Source organism: Pyrus communis, chromosome 3, assembly GCF_963583255.1.
Source record: "Pyrus communis chromosome 3, drPyrComm1.1, whole genome shotgun sequence".
NCBI lineage: Eukaryota > Viridiplantae > Streptophyta > Magnoliopsida > Rosales > Rosaceae > Pyrus > Pyrus communis.
Genome location: NC_084805.1, coordinates 24195962 through 24212109, shown reverse-complemented (window position 1 = coordinate 24212109; position 16148 = coordinate 24195962). Strand labels below are relative to the sequence as shown.

The 16148-nt window shown below is 38.0% G+C and overlaps 2 protein-coding genes across 2 annotated transcripts; both read left to right on the top strand.

The window, feature by feature from the left end:
• Nucleotides 1–3910: 3910 nt before the first annotated feature.
• LOC137729490 (CBBY-like protein) lies at nucleotides 3911–7432 on the top strand. The gene is made up of 11 exons (XM_068468450.1): nucleotides 3911–4215; nucleotides 4412–4461; nucleotides 4562–4625; nucleotides 4934–4982; nucleotides 5064–5132; nucleotides 5615–5676; nucleotides 6081–6161; nucleotides 6340–6485; nucleotides 6594–6678; nucleotides 6994–7137; nucleotides 7233–7432. Exons 1-11 carry the CDS (start codon nucleotides 3938–3940, stop codon nucleotides 7333–7335), a joined length of 1131 nt encoding a protein of 376 aa, XP_068324551.1. The 5' UTR covers nucleotides 3911–3937; the 3' UTR covers nucleotides 7336–7432.
• A 4732-nt stretch (nucleotides 7433–12164) lies between these two features.
• Nucleotides 12165–16093, top strand: LOC137727439 (CBBY-like protein). The gene is made up of 11 exons (XM_068466298.1): nucleotides 12165–12442; nucleotides 12641–12690; nucleotides 12792–12855; nucleotides 13187–13235; nucleotides 13349–13417; nucleotides 13919–13980; nucleotides 14634–14714; nucleotides 14967–15121; nucleotides 15230–15314; nucleotides 15636–15779; nucleotides 15878–16093. Exons 1-11 carry the CDS (start codon nucleotides 12165–12167, stop codon nucleotides 15978–15980), a joined length of 1140 nt encoding a protein of 379 aa, XP_068322399.1. The 3' UTR covers nucleotides 15981–16093.
• The last annotated feature ends 55 nt before the right edge of the window (nucleotides 16094–16148 follow it).

The following is a 16148-nucleotide window of genomic DNA, read 5'->3' as shown; positions in this document are numbered from 1 at the left end:
TACGCGCTAGGTGGCTAGCCATTGCCCCAGTTAATGCCTAGACATTTGAAAATTAAGAAAGGACGGCTAGACCTGTTGAGGCGCCCGCCTAGACCTCCTAGACACCCGTCTTAACCCAGCCAGACCCGTCTAGGCACCTGCCTAGGTTGCGACTCGCTTAGACAGAAAATAGATAACTCTCATTTTGCGTTTTATTTTTTTTCAATAAATTGTAAGAGATTTGTTGAATACTTAAATGAACACTCATTATATGCTTGTTCCCCCATATGTTCTCATTATATTCCAATACTTCATAATATATATATCATTCTATTTTGAAGTTTATGATGAAATTATATATATTTTAAATATAAACAAACACTTATTTACACAAAATATAATAGATTTGCTTAAGTCCACCTAGCTGCCTAGGCGCTAGGCCCCAGTTCGATGCCCGACTAGCGCCTAGCACCTTTTAGAACCTTGCTTGTACTACGGTCTCGTAGTATTTTTCTTCACTTGTAATAATACATAATTAGCAAATAATTTATTTAAGAGGAAATTATCAAGAAAAATTACACCTTAATAATTATATGTTGAGACAACACTTTTTAAACAGTACAATGAGAGACAAAAGTTAATACATGTGGAAGATGACATCATTGGGTTTTTTTTTTCTCGTAAGTTACAAAAATATCCTATATAGTGATAAAGGTTTTTAACACTTCTATCTCCTTCATTTGTTACTCCCTTCTCGCTTTCTCTCATAGCCGCTACTACCGTCGATCGCATCCCTCATGGCCTGCTCGTTATCAGGTAAGGAATCCAATTAAGGTGTTTAATTTGTTTATCCTTTACACTCTCGGTGGATGGTAGATGAAAGTGAGCTCCGTGTCATTCCACAGTGACCAAACCAAGCCGGCCAGCAGCGACCAATAGCTTGGAGAATATGACCCTACAGTCAACCAGTTCTCTCCACACAGTTACACACACACACACACATACATGTACGTAGGGGTTGGAGTCCTAATAGTCGGTGTTCTTGGTCCTCATCAACCTACCTTTCAATGCAGCAAACACTGGCTGTATATAATATTTGATGTTTTTTGTCTATGATATAGAGACCAGCTAAATTCAAAAAGTACATCAACAAGCTTGTTGACAGCTTTTGTTGAAACATAATTTCATGGCCCTGCATGCATAGTTTCAAACATATATATATTTGATAAACCTTCCCTACCATTGTATGTTGTGGATTGTAATTGACGACTTTATAAGATTCCAACGAGTTATTATTATTTTAAAACAATTTTTTGATCAATTGTAAGAACTTTAAATTGATTCTATAAAAATGGTCGATGACTGATTGAACTGATTCTGCAAAAATGATCGATGACATTGACGGGTTGAATAGATTCTAATAATAAAAGGATACAAACTGATTTTGCAAAAATATATGGTTGATGACGGGTTGAACTGATTCTGAAAAAATGATCGAGAACTGATTGAACTGATTCTGCAAAAATGGTCGATGACTGGTTGAACTAATTTTAATAATAAAATGATACAAACTGATTTGGCATATAGTTTCAAAACTATTTGCATATAGTTTCAAAACTGATTTTGCAGAAATAATCAAGGATGGGTTGAGCTTATGACACATTAATTTTGTTGGAGTTGTGACGGTTGAGTTCTATTAACAACCTTGAAGCCTTAGGGGTATGAATGATATTTTAAAACATTATTTCCATTTTTTTGGGCTAGGCTTTAGTTGTTTTTATATTGTTGTCTCTCCTTAACATGTTTAAAAACTAACGTAGTTCATTGAAATATAATGAAAGTTGTTGTCAGTTCTATGCTCTCTTAATATATTAATATAAAAAATTATATTGGTATCTTTGATTTTTAAACCGTATTGGAAAAGGATTATATTAAATCGTAGATAATTATTGTTAAATTGTAGAAAGTATTGTGAAATTATATTGTATTTAACTACGGGTTTTTTTTTTTTTTTGACAATTATCTCTCCAAAGGGGAGAGGATAATCAAAATGCTTTAGATTATAGGAAATTTGGTTCAATGTTGTGCATTTTTTGGCGTGAGATTTTAAGAAATATGGATAGTGGGAGGTTATGTAATTTTGGTACCAAAAAAACAATGATTAATTCTAATACATGTGGCCCCAAACTTATAAAAAGAAGAGTTTAATCAAATCTCTAAAAGACATAAATGTTTAGTTTAGGAAATTTAAAACTGAAGAACGTCCCTTTATTTAATAATTCTACATATTGAAACACACAAAACTGACAAAATTTGAGTTCAGTCTCTAATAGAAGTTAACTCTATCATTGCTCATACACTATCTAATAGTCTCTAATAAAGGTTAATTAATCAGTGATTTTGTCACATCCTAGTCTGGGCCCCCACCACATCCCAGGCTCGACTTCGCCGTAGCACGATATTGTCCGCTTTGGGCCCCGACCACGCCCTCACAGTTTTGTTTTTTTGGGAACTCACGCGAGCAGAACTTCCCAGTGGGTCACCCATCTTGGGAATGCTCTCGCGCGCTATTCGCTTAACTTCGGAGTTTCTACGGAACCCGAAGCCAATGAGCTCCCAAAATGCCTCGTGCTAGGTAGAGATGAGAATATACATATAAGGCTTACAAGATCCTCATCCCTAGGCGATGTGGGATCTTACAATCCACCCCCTTAGGGACCCAACGTCCTCATCAGCACACTCGCACTGAACGACAAAGTGGCCTTGATATCAAACTGTCATATCCCGGCCTGGGCCCCCACCACATCCCAGGCTCGATCCGCCGTAGCACGATATTGTTCGCTCTGGACCCCAACCACGCCCTCACGGTTTTGTTTTTTTAGGAACTCACGCGAGTAGAACTTCCCAATGGGTCACCCATCCTGGGAATGCTCTCGCACGTTACTCGCTTCCGAAGCCAGTGAGCTCCCAAAAGGCCTCGTGCTAGGTAGAGATGAGAATATACATATAAAGCTTACAGAATCATCATCCATGGGCGATGTGAGATCTTACAGATTTGATACCCTTCAAACTCAAGACCTGTTGGACTTTAAATGTCACACAAAACCAACAAGTTACTAGAACATATGTCCAATGGGTTTTGACTCTATTATATATGTGCGACTCACATGTATTAAATAGTGTAGTGCTACCTTGAAGCATTTCCACAATGCTTGAAAATTTCCAATTACTATGTTGTACGGCAAACTGAAAGGATAAACTTTTCAACGATGCATCCAATCATACAAATAAATTGCTAAGAAATTTGTATGCCTTGAGAAACAAGTAACAGAATCACATCCATAATGAAATTCATGCATGGAAGAAATAATAATGGAGGCATGAAGAGACACAACAAATCTTACTTCTTGGTTCAGTGACTTCACCATAACTGTATTGTCGTCAAATTTATTAATTAACATTTGGGTCAAAAACCCCAAAAACGAGCTTCAACTTATGGGAACTATCACTGGTACAATTGGGGACAAATTTCAAGCTCATATTCAACAAATACATTTTGGATTCGATTTGTAGTGCTAGTCAATCACACGATGGTGGCCAGAGGAACGCTGAAATGCATATATGAGTTTTTATGTTCCCAAAGTGGACTGCTGTGGTGAAGCCACTCAGGTGGTGCTTTAAAAAAAAAAAAAAAAATTAGAGAAAAAGAAAAAACTTGAACTTCAAGGGCTTTTAACAGAAATTGGACATGCCGATTCACCCCTAAATTATATCGGTTTTTTTTCTCGGGTTGGTTTCGGGTCGTAAGGACGCGGGACAGAATATCAAGGAGGGGTGTAAGTGTCATTTCATGAAGAACCGCCATTATTCTTCTATAAAAGCTGGTATTTTCTTCCACAGTCAGTTGTAAATCAACAATAACCGTTTTCAAGCAACCACCTTTCTTCTTCCAACTGCCATGGATTCCGCTTCGTGCTCATTTCTCCGAGCTCAGCCCTTTTCTTCTGCCGCCGCCATTTTCCCGCCAAGTAACAACAACACTGCCCGCTTCTTCGCCCTCCCGAAGAACAACCGCAACCCCAACTTGGTCCCTCTATTTTCCTCCACTTTCCCAAGAAACCCAAATTTTCCCGGAAAATGTCTGCACTTCAATCGGTTCTCCGCTTTCAGCTCTCTCTGCGGCGCTCAGGACCAGAACCCATCTCAGGAGCTCGCTGTTCTTCTCGAAGTCGACGGGTAGGACGATTTCTTTCCCCTTCTAACTCCAAGCATTTCTACTAATTTTTGTTTTTTTTTTCACATTTTCTTGCTTCTTTGATTTCTTTTTCATGTTTTAGTGGTTTCCTTGAAGCTGTTTATTGTTGCATTGTTCGAATTGGACTTGAGTTTTCTCGGAGACCTTGTTCTTGATGATTCCCTTTGTTTCTTTCAGGGTTCTTATGGACGCTTATCTGTTGGGGAACCGCCAAAGCTTCAATGCAGGTGTGAAAATGCAGTAATTTAATCCTAATGTATTAAATTTTCTTATTAACTTGCGTTTTATATGTTAATCTCACTCTGTTATCTTGTGATATATTGGCAGCATTCAAGAAGCTCGGACATCACTGTACAAATTGGACAGAGCCTGTTTACTTGGACCTCCTAAGGTAGGATATTAAAATTATGAGTAAAGATTCATGAATTTAGACTATTTATGTGGTTTATTGTTCTTTTAAGTTTTTTATTTGGTTTCTTGTTCTTTAAGTTATTTCGTAGGCTTGAAATCATGATTCATGACTTTGCTTCAATCTAGCATGAGTCAATTGAATAACATTTCCGAGTGTGTATCTGGGTCGTAAGAGTTTTTCGATATGGATAGTCACAAGATTCTGACCCAGATTACTTGTTCCCTTTACAGTCATGCTTTGCCTTATTTTCCAAAGGTTCTTAAATGCAGTCTATGTTAATCTTTCAGGAAGAGTGCTGGTGATGAGGAAAAGATGGTGAATTTGTATTTTAATCAGGTGTGTTACTCTTTGTTGTCTTTGAAACTTTCCTTTGTTATTTATCTTTTTCTTCTGAATCTACTATAATCTGTCTTGCAGATCGGTTGGCCTAGTTCATTGCCGACAGCTGAGAAGGAGTCATTTGTGAAAAATGTCCTGCAAAAGAAGGTACAGTCTTATTCAGTGCTTGAGTTAGGTTTTAGAGATGCATCTCAACATTTTTAATATTTAATTACTTTTACTTTGCTGCATGGATTAGTTTTGCTGGTTTGGTAGGATTGTTTCAAAGCTTAATGTGCAGCATTACATCGGAAAGTAGGATATACACAAAAGGAAATGTTAGTTTTTGAATCAATATAGTTATGTGTTACACAAAAGGAAATGTTACTAAGGAATAAAAACAAGGAGGAATTTATAATTCCAAGGCTAATGAGGAATCTGTTTTCAGTTAATCACTATATTTTTCCAGGGTAGGTGAGGGCTGATTTAAAACCAACAGAAGCTTTTTATTATTTTTCCCTTGAAAATTTATCATTTTTACACAAAAGAAACAGCTGCAAACTCATTTCACTTGTTACTTTAATATTAGCTACACATTAATGAATGGGATGATTACAGACTTTTAGCTAATATTAATTTGTTTTTGACAGAAAATTGCAATGGATGAGTTTCTGATGTCAGAAAGTTTGACTTTACGACCTGGAGTTGAAGAGTGAGTTTTTGATCTGATTACAGAAAACTTACTTGGATGATTACACAATCTTTTAGCTCTCAAATATACCGAGTCTAAATTTCTGCTTTACATTTTTACCTTCTTCAAATATGAATAGCTGAAGTGTTGACCAAAACCATGTCAAAACCTCTTTATTCTTGGCTTCAGCTATACTTTTCTACCAACATTTGGAAATTTTGCCAAATAACAACCGGACAAGCAAAAACTTACAGAAAATTTACAGATAAACTGATGAACTGATAGTCTAGATAAACTGATGATACATGGACAAACAAAAACAACCGGACTAGAATTAATCAGTTGACTTTTAGTGGGATTTCATATGCATGTCAGTGGCATGTCTAGTTGCACAGTTAGACTCATTTTCTCCTTTCCATTTGCAGGTTTATTGATGATGCATGCAAGGAAGGAGTACCTGTTGTCGTACTGACAACCTATAGTAAGAGTGGGAATCAAATTGCTAGGTAATAACATACATTTTTATTTTGTTGAGTTTCCAGGCGGTTACCAACAATGGTAGAGGACTAAGCTAATATCTATTTCTTTTTGATGAATACTTTCTACTGCTTCATAAAATACTGTGGTGCATTGTTCTATTCTGATTTAAAAAATCTCATTTCTGGTACCCCATCAATGGTAGAGGACTAAGCTTGGCGAGGAAAGAGTTTCGAAGCTAAAGATTGTCGGAGATAAGGAGGTATTACAGAGTTTGTTTAACCAACTAGTAAATGATATAGCATTATCTTCTGGTATGGATGGGCAACTATCTAAGGAGGCAATAAAAGCAGGTAGACTCTTCATCTTCGTTAATTAGTCATGTATATGTTTTGTGATATACATTTTTCCAGTACAGAAGGTTGGGTACTAAAGGGCTCTGTTATTGATTTCTGGGCCAGTTTCTGCTGAGAAAGAAAGGATTTTTAAGGAGCTTGCATTATTGCTAAAGCTGATTTTAGATATTGATACTCGCCCGCCTGAAAGGTTAGCATATTTCATTTCGCTTTATTGTTTGTTATTGTTAATTTGTCCCGTTTGTGAGGTTATGCATGTATGATTCAGCACTCAACTTAAAGAGCGATTTCATATATCTAATATTTAATCCTTTGCTGTTATGGTTGGCAAATTCTTCTGCAAGTTCCTCTCCTTCTTTTCTTAGCTGTGACTTTTCTTGATCTCAAACGTTAGTATTTCAGCGTCATATAGCCCATTCTTTCTCACACTCTATGACCGAGTAGTGTAATATATTTTCTAACTGACTTTCTTGTTTGCTTTGGCGTGTTAATTGTTTTCTGCCAGCTTAGAGAAGATCATTGTTGCATTGCAAGCCGGGGCAGAAGTTGCTGGACTACCTGTATGCGATTGTGTTCTTATTGCAGGAAGCCAGTCTGGTGTGGCTGGAGCTGAGCGAGTGGGCATGCCATGTGTTGTTTTAAGAAGCAGGTGAAGGCTTTTTTGAGTTGCTTGGAACAAACTCCTGCCAGTTTACAACTTTAAATCCTTGTTATTGAATCAAGTTTTTTCATGTATTCCTGTAGTTTGACGGCTAGAGCTGAGTTCCCTTCGGCAAATGCGATAATGGATGGGTTTGGAGGAGCAGAGCTGACCATCCCTAAACTGCGCAACAAGAGACGGTCATGAAATCAAATCATGTTCCTAAACTGCGCAACAAGAGATGGTCATGAGATCAAATCATGTTCCTCTTTTTGCCAGACAATTAACTGAGCTGTAAATTTTTCTTTCCATTCGTTGATATGTCGGAAGATTCATCTCCCGTAGAGGGATCTTACAAAGTTAGAACAGAATTAGAGCCGTTAATCTCGATACTCTATACTGTAAATTTTTCAGCTTGGAGCTGTTTTAGTTGCCTTGTAATTTTTTTAAGCCACAGTTTGCAATATAAGATGTACATCGTCTGAAGTAGCTTTCACGACATTGTTGGCGAGTCTTTTCTTTGAACATGACCCATAATTAGAGTGCTAAACAGAATTAGAGCTGTTTTTAGTTGGCTGCTTTGTAACATTTTTAAGCCACAGTTAGCAATAGAGGAGTATGAAGTCAACTTTTATAATCTAATGTGTACCTTCAACTAGGAGCAAACTTTTCTATTCTTGCACAACTAATATTGGGGAAGACGGATTTGAACTCGAGTGAACGAGAGAATGCTCTTAACCAATTTAGCTACAAGCCAAACAAATTAAAGTACTAACAAGAAACATGATTGGACATGGAACAAAAATATCATGTACAAGAAATACAATCGAACATTAACTACTAATTCTAACTGATTCCAATAAATCAAATCTAGTATTGATAAATAAATAAAGACTTGTGGGAGTCCGAAAATTAAGAGAGTCACATTAGCCACAATCCGAAAATTGGGATGAAATTAAGTTAAATAGATTTTGTTGGTCAAGTAAGGTAGTTAAATGATAATATTGTGTATCCTTGAGTCATTGAAACGGTTATTTGTTGTGATTGTGGAGTTATTTTGGAAAACATTGTAATGTAAGTGGATGACAAAATGACAATCCTAGTCGTCATATGGTTTTGTTATGTTGTTTGGAATCTAATGAGTCATGCTCGCTAAGTTCCATCGGGTGATTCAAAAAGTGTAAGGTAAGAGTTGATTCGTTATACCATGTAAGTAGCTTTCAGAACTTGTTTCTATGTATTTTCTTTAAACATGTCCCACAATTATTGGCACTATACCTGACACGCCCGACCCTGATATTCACCGAACACCAGGGTAGGCACGTGTTGACCGATATTAGGATGCATGAGAACTAAGAACAATTAACCTACATAAATAAAACTTGTAAACTTAATTGTAATGAATATGCAATTATGGAACGTGTTTAGAGCATACAACTAATCCAAGACACTAAAAGGGAATAAAATAAAATTGAATGAACAAAGAGATGGGTCATACACAGAGAGGACTCGAAGATGCCGATGTGGGAGTGCCTTGATGCCGGGATTGTACGCCTCGATTCTAAGTCCAGAGGGAGCGCAAAACAAAACATGAGTGGACCAAGTTGATATATAAGTAATACTAACATAGTTATTCAACAAGTACTAACCCCCAAAGTTTATGAAAACTCATATAGCATAATAAGTAATAGGTTTTCCGAAAACCCTAGCATGCCATAAAACCTTTCATAAAACATATATAATATAGTGTGCTTAGTAATGGTATCAATATCGCCCGAAGGCATATAGAACTCTTCATTCGCCCGAAGGCATATAGAACACTTCATTCAAAACACTTCATTTAGAACACTTCATTCGCCCGAAGGCCTTCATTCGCCCGTAGACTCCTACAGCACCCACTCGAAGGCATATGAGTATCAATCGCCTATGCCTACAGCACCCACCCGAAGGAATATATGTATTAATCATCCGTAGGCTCCTATAGCACCTACCCGAAGGCATATATAGAAGTATCATTCGCCCATAGGCAGTATCAATTGCCCGTAAGCAGGACCATTCGCCCGTAGTCAGGACATTCGAATAACCACTAAGTACATAAAAACATTATCATAATATTTCTAATATATATATATATATATCTAAATCGGAGTTCAATATAAAACGTCATATGGAAAAACCACATTCACAAGTATGTGTATAGTCATCAATCATATATACCACAAGGAACATAAAGTCGATAAAGCATGATAATCATAAAGCGTGAAACCAATTTACTCATAAACGTTTCATAAAACGTAGCCATTAAATCATGCTTTTCATGTATATATTTCTAATAGTAAAAGGGTCCACTCACAGATAATTCACCGTCGAATAGCTGTGTAAATTAGCGAAGACGAAAATGCCATAAACAATTGCACCTAAGCACATAAAGGTACCAATTAATAAAACTCTATCATAAAGATTGTATTTCGAGAAACGGATGTCGTAAACGGATTCAGGACATCGAAAAACATAAGGGGGGACCTCGGGTACCCCTAGGTGCCACCGTATGCGCCGCCACGGGGTGGCGGCCCGAAATGCCACACATCGATTTAGGTCACCGAAAAAGTCACCAGCGCTGCCATGGACGGCGGCGGAGCACAGTACCTCCAGTAGAGGCGTGTGTAATCCACGTGCCGGTCAAGACAGGCGCCCACACACGACCTAGGTTCTAGGATCCGACTAGGTCTGGGCGGAATCTGGGTTTTGGGCCGCAAGGTTTGGCCTGGGTTCAATTGGTTTGGGCTTAAAGGGCCAAGGTCTGGGGCGAGGTTCTTGGCCCAAAGACCTGGGCCAAGGTTCTTGGCCCAAAGACTTGGGCTGGTTTCAACTTGGGTTTTGGGCCGAGACATTTGGGTTCGGCTAGGCACCCGGGCCTGGGCCCATGTTTGGGACTTTGGGGTAAATGGGTTTGGGCTAGTCATTGGGCCTGGTTCCATGGCCCTCGAGTTGGGTCGGTTAGGGTTGCAGGCCGAGTTTAACCCGTTCTCAGTCTAGTTTCGACGGAGAAGAAAGCCAAAGCTTCCCAAGCTCTGATCGACCTCAATTCTCAACCATTTTAAAGGATTTAAAAGCCAAAATGAAGGTAGGGAGATAATGAATGAGATTGTACGTTCGTGGTCCCTTGTCGTGGTCATAACTGGCCAGGAAGTGACCTGGAACTCACGGTATTCTCGCCAGAAAACCGGGGAGTATTTTTCCCCTACAGTTCTACGTCGAGGGCTAGTCGAAGGAGGAAGTGCACAGTGGCGCCATCCACGGTGCATGAGACACAGATAGGTAGCTGGTGTCCCTTCGTCGTTCCAGGTTTTGTGGAACACACAAGGCCAAAGGGTGATGCTGGTGAGTGGAGTCAGAGAAGAGAGGAAGTTTGCAGAGAATGAGGGAGAGCTCGGGGGAGTATGAAAGAAAGTGAAGGGGGAGAGAGAGTGTGAGTCACGGGGAAGGGGAGAGAAGAAGAGGAGAGTGGGCCGAAGGGGGGACAACACCAAGGTAAGTGGGCCCCACGAGCACACACATTAAGATCCAAAAACAATTTTAAAAATAAATATCCAAAACTTAGTGAAATTACAAAAATACCCTTTCGTTCTGTAAATTCTGGGATGGATTGTTACAATACCGGTGTGATTAAGGTCATTTTCGAAGAAACCTAATTTGGAGTTAATTCTCAATAGAAAGTAGTAGTTAAATTTTTGCTCCACCACATTTCTAGCAAATTTACTCAAATCTTGCACCATTGTGTTGCATGTATTCTCCACCATACCCAAACGCTTTGTCTGCTTGATTGGTTAAAGATGCAACAACTTGTTCCTAGAGTCAACATATTATAAAAAGTTTCCCAAATAAGTTAGTTTTGTTTATTTTAATAAAACGATATGGTTTATGCTAAGGGATGGAGGGATTTTATGGCTAAGTCACACAATAACCAAGTCATAACAAATTGGTATGAAATTCGTCATCCACAAGAGCCAAACTTAAGAATTCGCACTTACAAATGAAGAGAAATATCACTATATTGTACTAATCAACATACAATTTATTTAATAATTTTATAAACTGAAACACACAAAACTGACTACACTGAGTTTAGTCTCTAATAGAAGTTAACCCTATCATTGCTCATACACTATCTAATAGTCTTTAATAGAAGTTAATTAATCAGTGATTTGATGCCCGTCAAACTCAGGATCTTTCAGACGGGTTAGACGCCAGCAAAACCAACAAGTTATTAGAAGACCGTTTCTAATGGAGTTTGACTCTACTATATATTAGACAATGTGTAATATTACCTCACATTTCACCTCCAATTGACAATTGCACTACAAACATATGATGCATGTACATCTGTATCACCTTGAAGCCTTTCCACAATGCTTGAAAAATTCCAATTATTATGTTGTACAGCAGCATCTGAGAGAATAAACTTTGCACAGCTAATTCGATGCATCCAATCATGCAAATGAATTTCTAATGGGAATGTAATTGTTAAGAAATTTGTATGCCTTGAGAAACAAGTAACAGAATCACATCCTTGACGAAATTCATGCAGGGAAGAAAGAATGCAGGCATGAAGAGATGCAACAAATCTTTCTTCCAGGTTCAATGACTTCACCGTCAATTTAAACCCTTCAAAAGTTGGCTAGGGAAGGCTTGAATGACTTTGTGAGTCATTCCGACATCCGAGAAGTCAACTACCGTGATGAAGTCACTAGATGATCCTTTATAAATATTAATAAATAAATAAATAAAAAGCTTGAACTTCATGGGCTTTTAACGGGAACTGGCTCATGCCGAATCAGCCTCAAATTATATCGGTTTTTCCTCGCGTTGGTTTCGGGTCGTGAGGACACCCGAGACAGAAAATCCAGAAGGGGTATAAGTGTCATTTCACGAAGAACCGCCACTATTCTTCTATAAAAGCTGATACTTTCTTCCAGCGTCAGTTGTAAATCAACAATAACCGTTTTCAAGCAACCACCTTTCTTCTTCTAACTGCCATGGATTCCGCTTGGTGCTCAATTCTCCGAGCTCAGCCCTTTTCTTCTGCCGCCGCCATTTTCCCGCCAAGTAACAACACCACTGCCCGCTTCTTCGCCCTCCCGAAGAACAACCGCAACCCCAACTTGGTCCCTCTATTTTCCTCCACTTTCCCAAGAAACCCAAATTTTCCCGGAAAATGTCTGCGATTCGATCGGTTCTCCGCTTTCAGCTCTCTCTGCGGCGTTCAGGACCAGAACCCATCTCAGGAGCTCGCTGTTCTTCTCGAAGTCGACGGGTAGGACGATTTCTTTCCCCTTCTTACTCCATGCATTTCTACTAATTTATGTCTTCTTTTTTTTGACATTTTCTTGATTCTTTGATATCTTTTTCGTTTTTTAGTGGTTTCTTTGAAGCTTTTTGGTGCTGCATTGTTCGAATTGGACATGGGTTTTCTCGGAGACCTTTTCTTGATGATTCCCTTTGTTTCTTTCAGGGTTCTTATGGATGCTTACCGGATGGGGAACCTCCAAAGCTTCAATGCAGGTGTGAAAATGCAGTAATTTAATGCTAATGTATTAAGTTTTCTTGATTAACTTGCGTTTTATGTGTTAATCTCACTCTGTTATCTTGTGATATATTGGCAGCATTTAAGAAGCTCGGACAGCGCTGTACAGATTGGACAGAGCCTGTTTACTTGGACCTCCTAAGGTAGGAAATTAAAATTATGAGTAAATATTCATGAATTTATGAGTAAAGATTCATGAATTTAGATTATTTATTTGGTTTATTGTTCTTTAAGTTTTTTATTTGGTTTCTTGTTCTTTAAGTTATTTCGCAGGCATGAAATCATGATTCATGACTTATGCTTCAATCTAGCATGAGTCAATTGAATTACATTTCCGAGTGTGTATCTGGGTCATAAGAGTTTTTCGATATGGATAGTCACAAGATTCTGACCCAGATTACTTATTCCCTTTACAGTTATGCTTTGCCTTATTTTCCAAAGGTTCTTAAATGCAGTCTATGTTAATCTTTTCAGGGAGAGTGGTGGTGATGAGGAAAAGATGGTGAATTTGTATTTTAATCGGGTGTGTCACTATTTTGTTGTCTTTGAAAAGTATGAATAGCTTGTAGTGGCTCTTTGAAACTTTCCTTTGTTATGTATCTTTTTCTTCTGAATCTACGATAATCTGTCTTGCAGATTGGTTGGCCTAGTTCATTGCCGACAAGTGAGAAGGAGTCATTTGTGAAAAATGTCCTGAAAAAGAAGGTACGATCTTATTCTAGACTTACGTCATTTGCACAAAACTTACATTATTAGTTTTGCTGGTTTGGTAGGATTGTGATCAATGATTGTTTCAAGCTTAATGTCCAGCATTGCATCGGAAAGTAGAATATACACTAAAGGAAATGTTAGTCTCTGAATCAATATATTTTGATCATTTAGTTCCGGTTAATCACTATATTTGGAGAAATAGCTACCTATGAAAATATATCATTTTTACACAAAAGAAATAGCTGCTTATCTGAGATAATTGCAAACTCATTTGACTTGTTACTTTGATAGCGTAGTACGTTATATCTTACAATACAAGGTAAAGGGGTAAACACATTAATGAATGGGAGAGGCATTAATAATATCCTTTTATATTCCACCTGTATCTAAACATGTAATTAACTCACGTTGAGCTTCAAATTTACTTGGACGATTAGTCTTTTAGCTCTCCCATATGTAGAATGAAAGTAGCTAATATTAATTTGTTTTTGACAGAAAATTGCAATGGATGAGTTTCTGATGTCAGAAAGTTTGACTCTACGACCTGGAGTTGAAGAGTGAGTTTCTGATCTGCTTACAGAAAATTTACTTGGATGTTTATACAATCTTTTAGCTCTCAAATAAACCGAGTCTAAATTTCTGCTTGATATTTTTACCTTCTTCAAATATGACTAGCTTAGACCAAAACCATGTGTAGAACCTCTTTATCAGTGCTCATTTAGACATTCTTGGCTTCAGCTATATTTTCAGAATTTCAGAAATTTGGAAAAGCTTAAACCAGTAGATAGAACCTGGTATGAATAGTTTTCAGCTTGACCAACATTTGGAAATTCAGCTGAAGTGTTGCCAGAAAAATGATGTCAAATCGAAGTTAGCTTGCATTTATGTTATGTCAAATATACCAGACTTTTTACAGAAGTTTTGGCTTGGACTGGGCCTTAGAGTTGATAGTCTTGATAATATTCAGAAGTCTATTGGTTGATAGTCTAGATGAACTGATGATCCTAAATCTGTAGGAAGCTAGAAGTGATGAACCCAATGCGTTGAAGAGTGTGTTTCTGATCTGTAGGAAGCTAGAAGTGATGAAACCGTGGACAAACAAAAAGAACCGGACTAGAATTAATCAGTTGATGTTTAGTGGGATTTCATATGCATGTCAGTGGCACGTCTAGTTGCACGGTTAGACTCATTTTCTCCTTTCCATTTGCAGGTTTATTGATGAGGCATACAAGGAAGGAGTACCTGTTGTCGTACTAACAACCTATAGTAAGAGTGGGAATCAAATTGCCAGGTAATAACATACATTTTTATTTTGTTAAGTTTCCAGGCGGTTACCAACATGCTCTGGGTTTTTTAGCTTGGCGAGGAAATGATTAGTTTTTTATTATGATTTGGCTTCCTGTTTCTGAATGGGTTGAATACTTTCTACTGCTTCATAAAATACTGTGGTGCATTGTTCTATTCTGATTAAAAAATCTCATTTCTGGTACCCCATCAATGGTAGAGGACTAAGCTAATATCTATTTCTTTTTGTAAATGTCAGATCAATTGTTGAAAAGCTTGGCGAGGAAAGAGTTTCGAAGCTAAAGATTGTCGGAGATAAGGAGGTGTTACAGAGTTTGTTTAACCAACTGGTAAATGATGTAGCATTATCTTCTGGTATGGATGAGCAACTATCTAAGGAGGCAATAAAAGCAGGTAGACTCTTCATCTGCGTTAATTAGTCATGTATATGTTTTGTGATATACATTTTTCCAGTGCAGAAGGTTGGGTACTAAAGGGCTCTGTTATTGATTTCTGGGCCAGTTTCAGCTGAGAAAGAAAGGATTTTTAAGGAGCTTGCATTATTGCTAATGCTGATTTTAGATATTGATACTCGCCCGCCTGAAAGGTTAGCATATTTCATTTCGTTTTATTGTTTGTTATTGTTACAGTACTGAAGGGTTTTCTGATGTTCAGGTTTTAAGAGAGACGTGTGATTTTGTCACGTTTATGCATGATTCTGCTTATATTAGACTATGAAGAGATTATATACCAATTTGTCCCGTTTGTATGATAAAGCACTCAACTTAAAGAGCGATTTCCTTGCTGTTATGGTTGCCAAATGCTTGTGCAAGTTCCTCTCCTTCTTTCTCATACTCTTTATGACTGAGTAGAGTAATATATTGTCTAACTTTCTTGTTCGCTTGGCATGTTAATTGTTTTCTGCCAGCTTAGAGAAGATCATTGTTGCATTGCAAGCGGGGGCAGAAGTTGCTGGACTACCTGTATGCAATTGTGTTCTTATTGCAGGAAGCCAGTCCGGCGTGGCTGGAGCTGAGCGAGTGGGCATGCCATGTGTTGTTTTAAGAAGCAGGTGAAGGCTTTTTTTAATCGCATAGAACAAACGCCTGCCAGGTTACAAGTTCTTTAAATCCTTGTTACTGAATCAAGTTTTTTCGTGTATTCCTGTAGTTTGACGGCTAGAGATGAGTTCCCTTGCGCAAATGCGATAATGGATGGGTTTGGAGGAGCAGAGCTGACCATCCCTAAACTGCGCAACAAGAGACGGTCATGAAGTCAAATCATGTTCCTCTTTTTGCCAGACAATTAACTGAGCTGTAAATTTTTCTTTCCATTTGTTGATATGTCGGAAGATTCATCTCCCGTAGAGGGATCTTACAAAGTTAGAACAGAATTAGAGCCGTTAATCTCGATACTCTATAATTTCTTCAGCTTGGAGCTG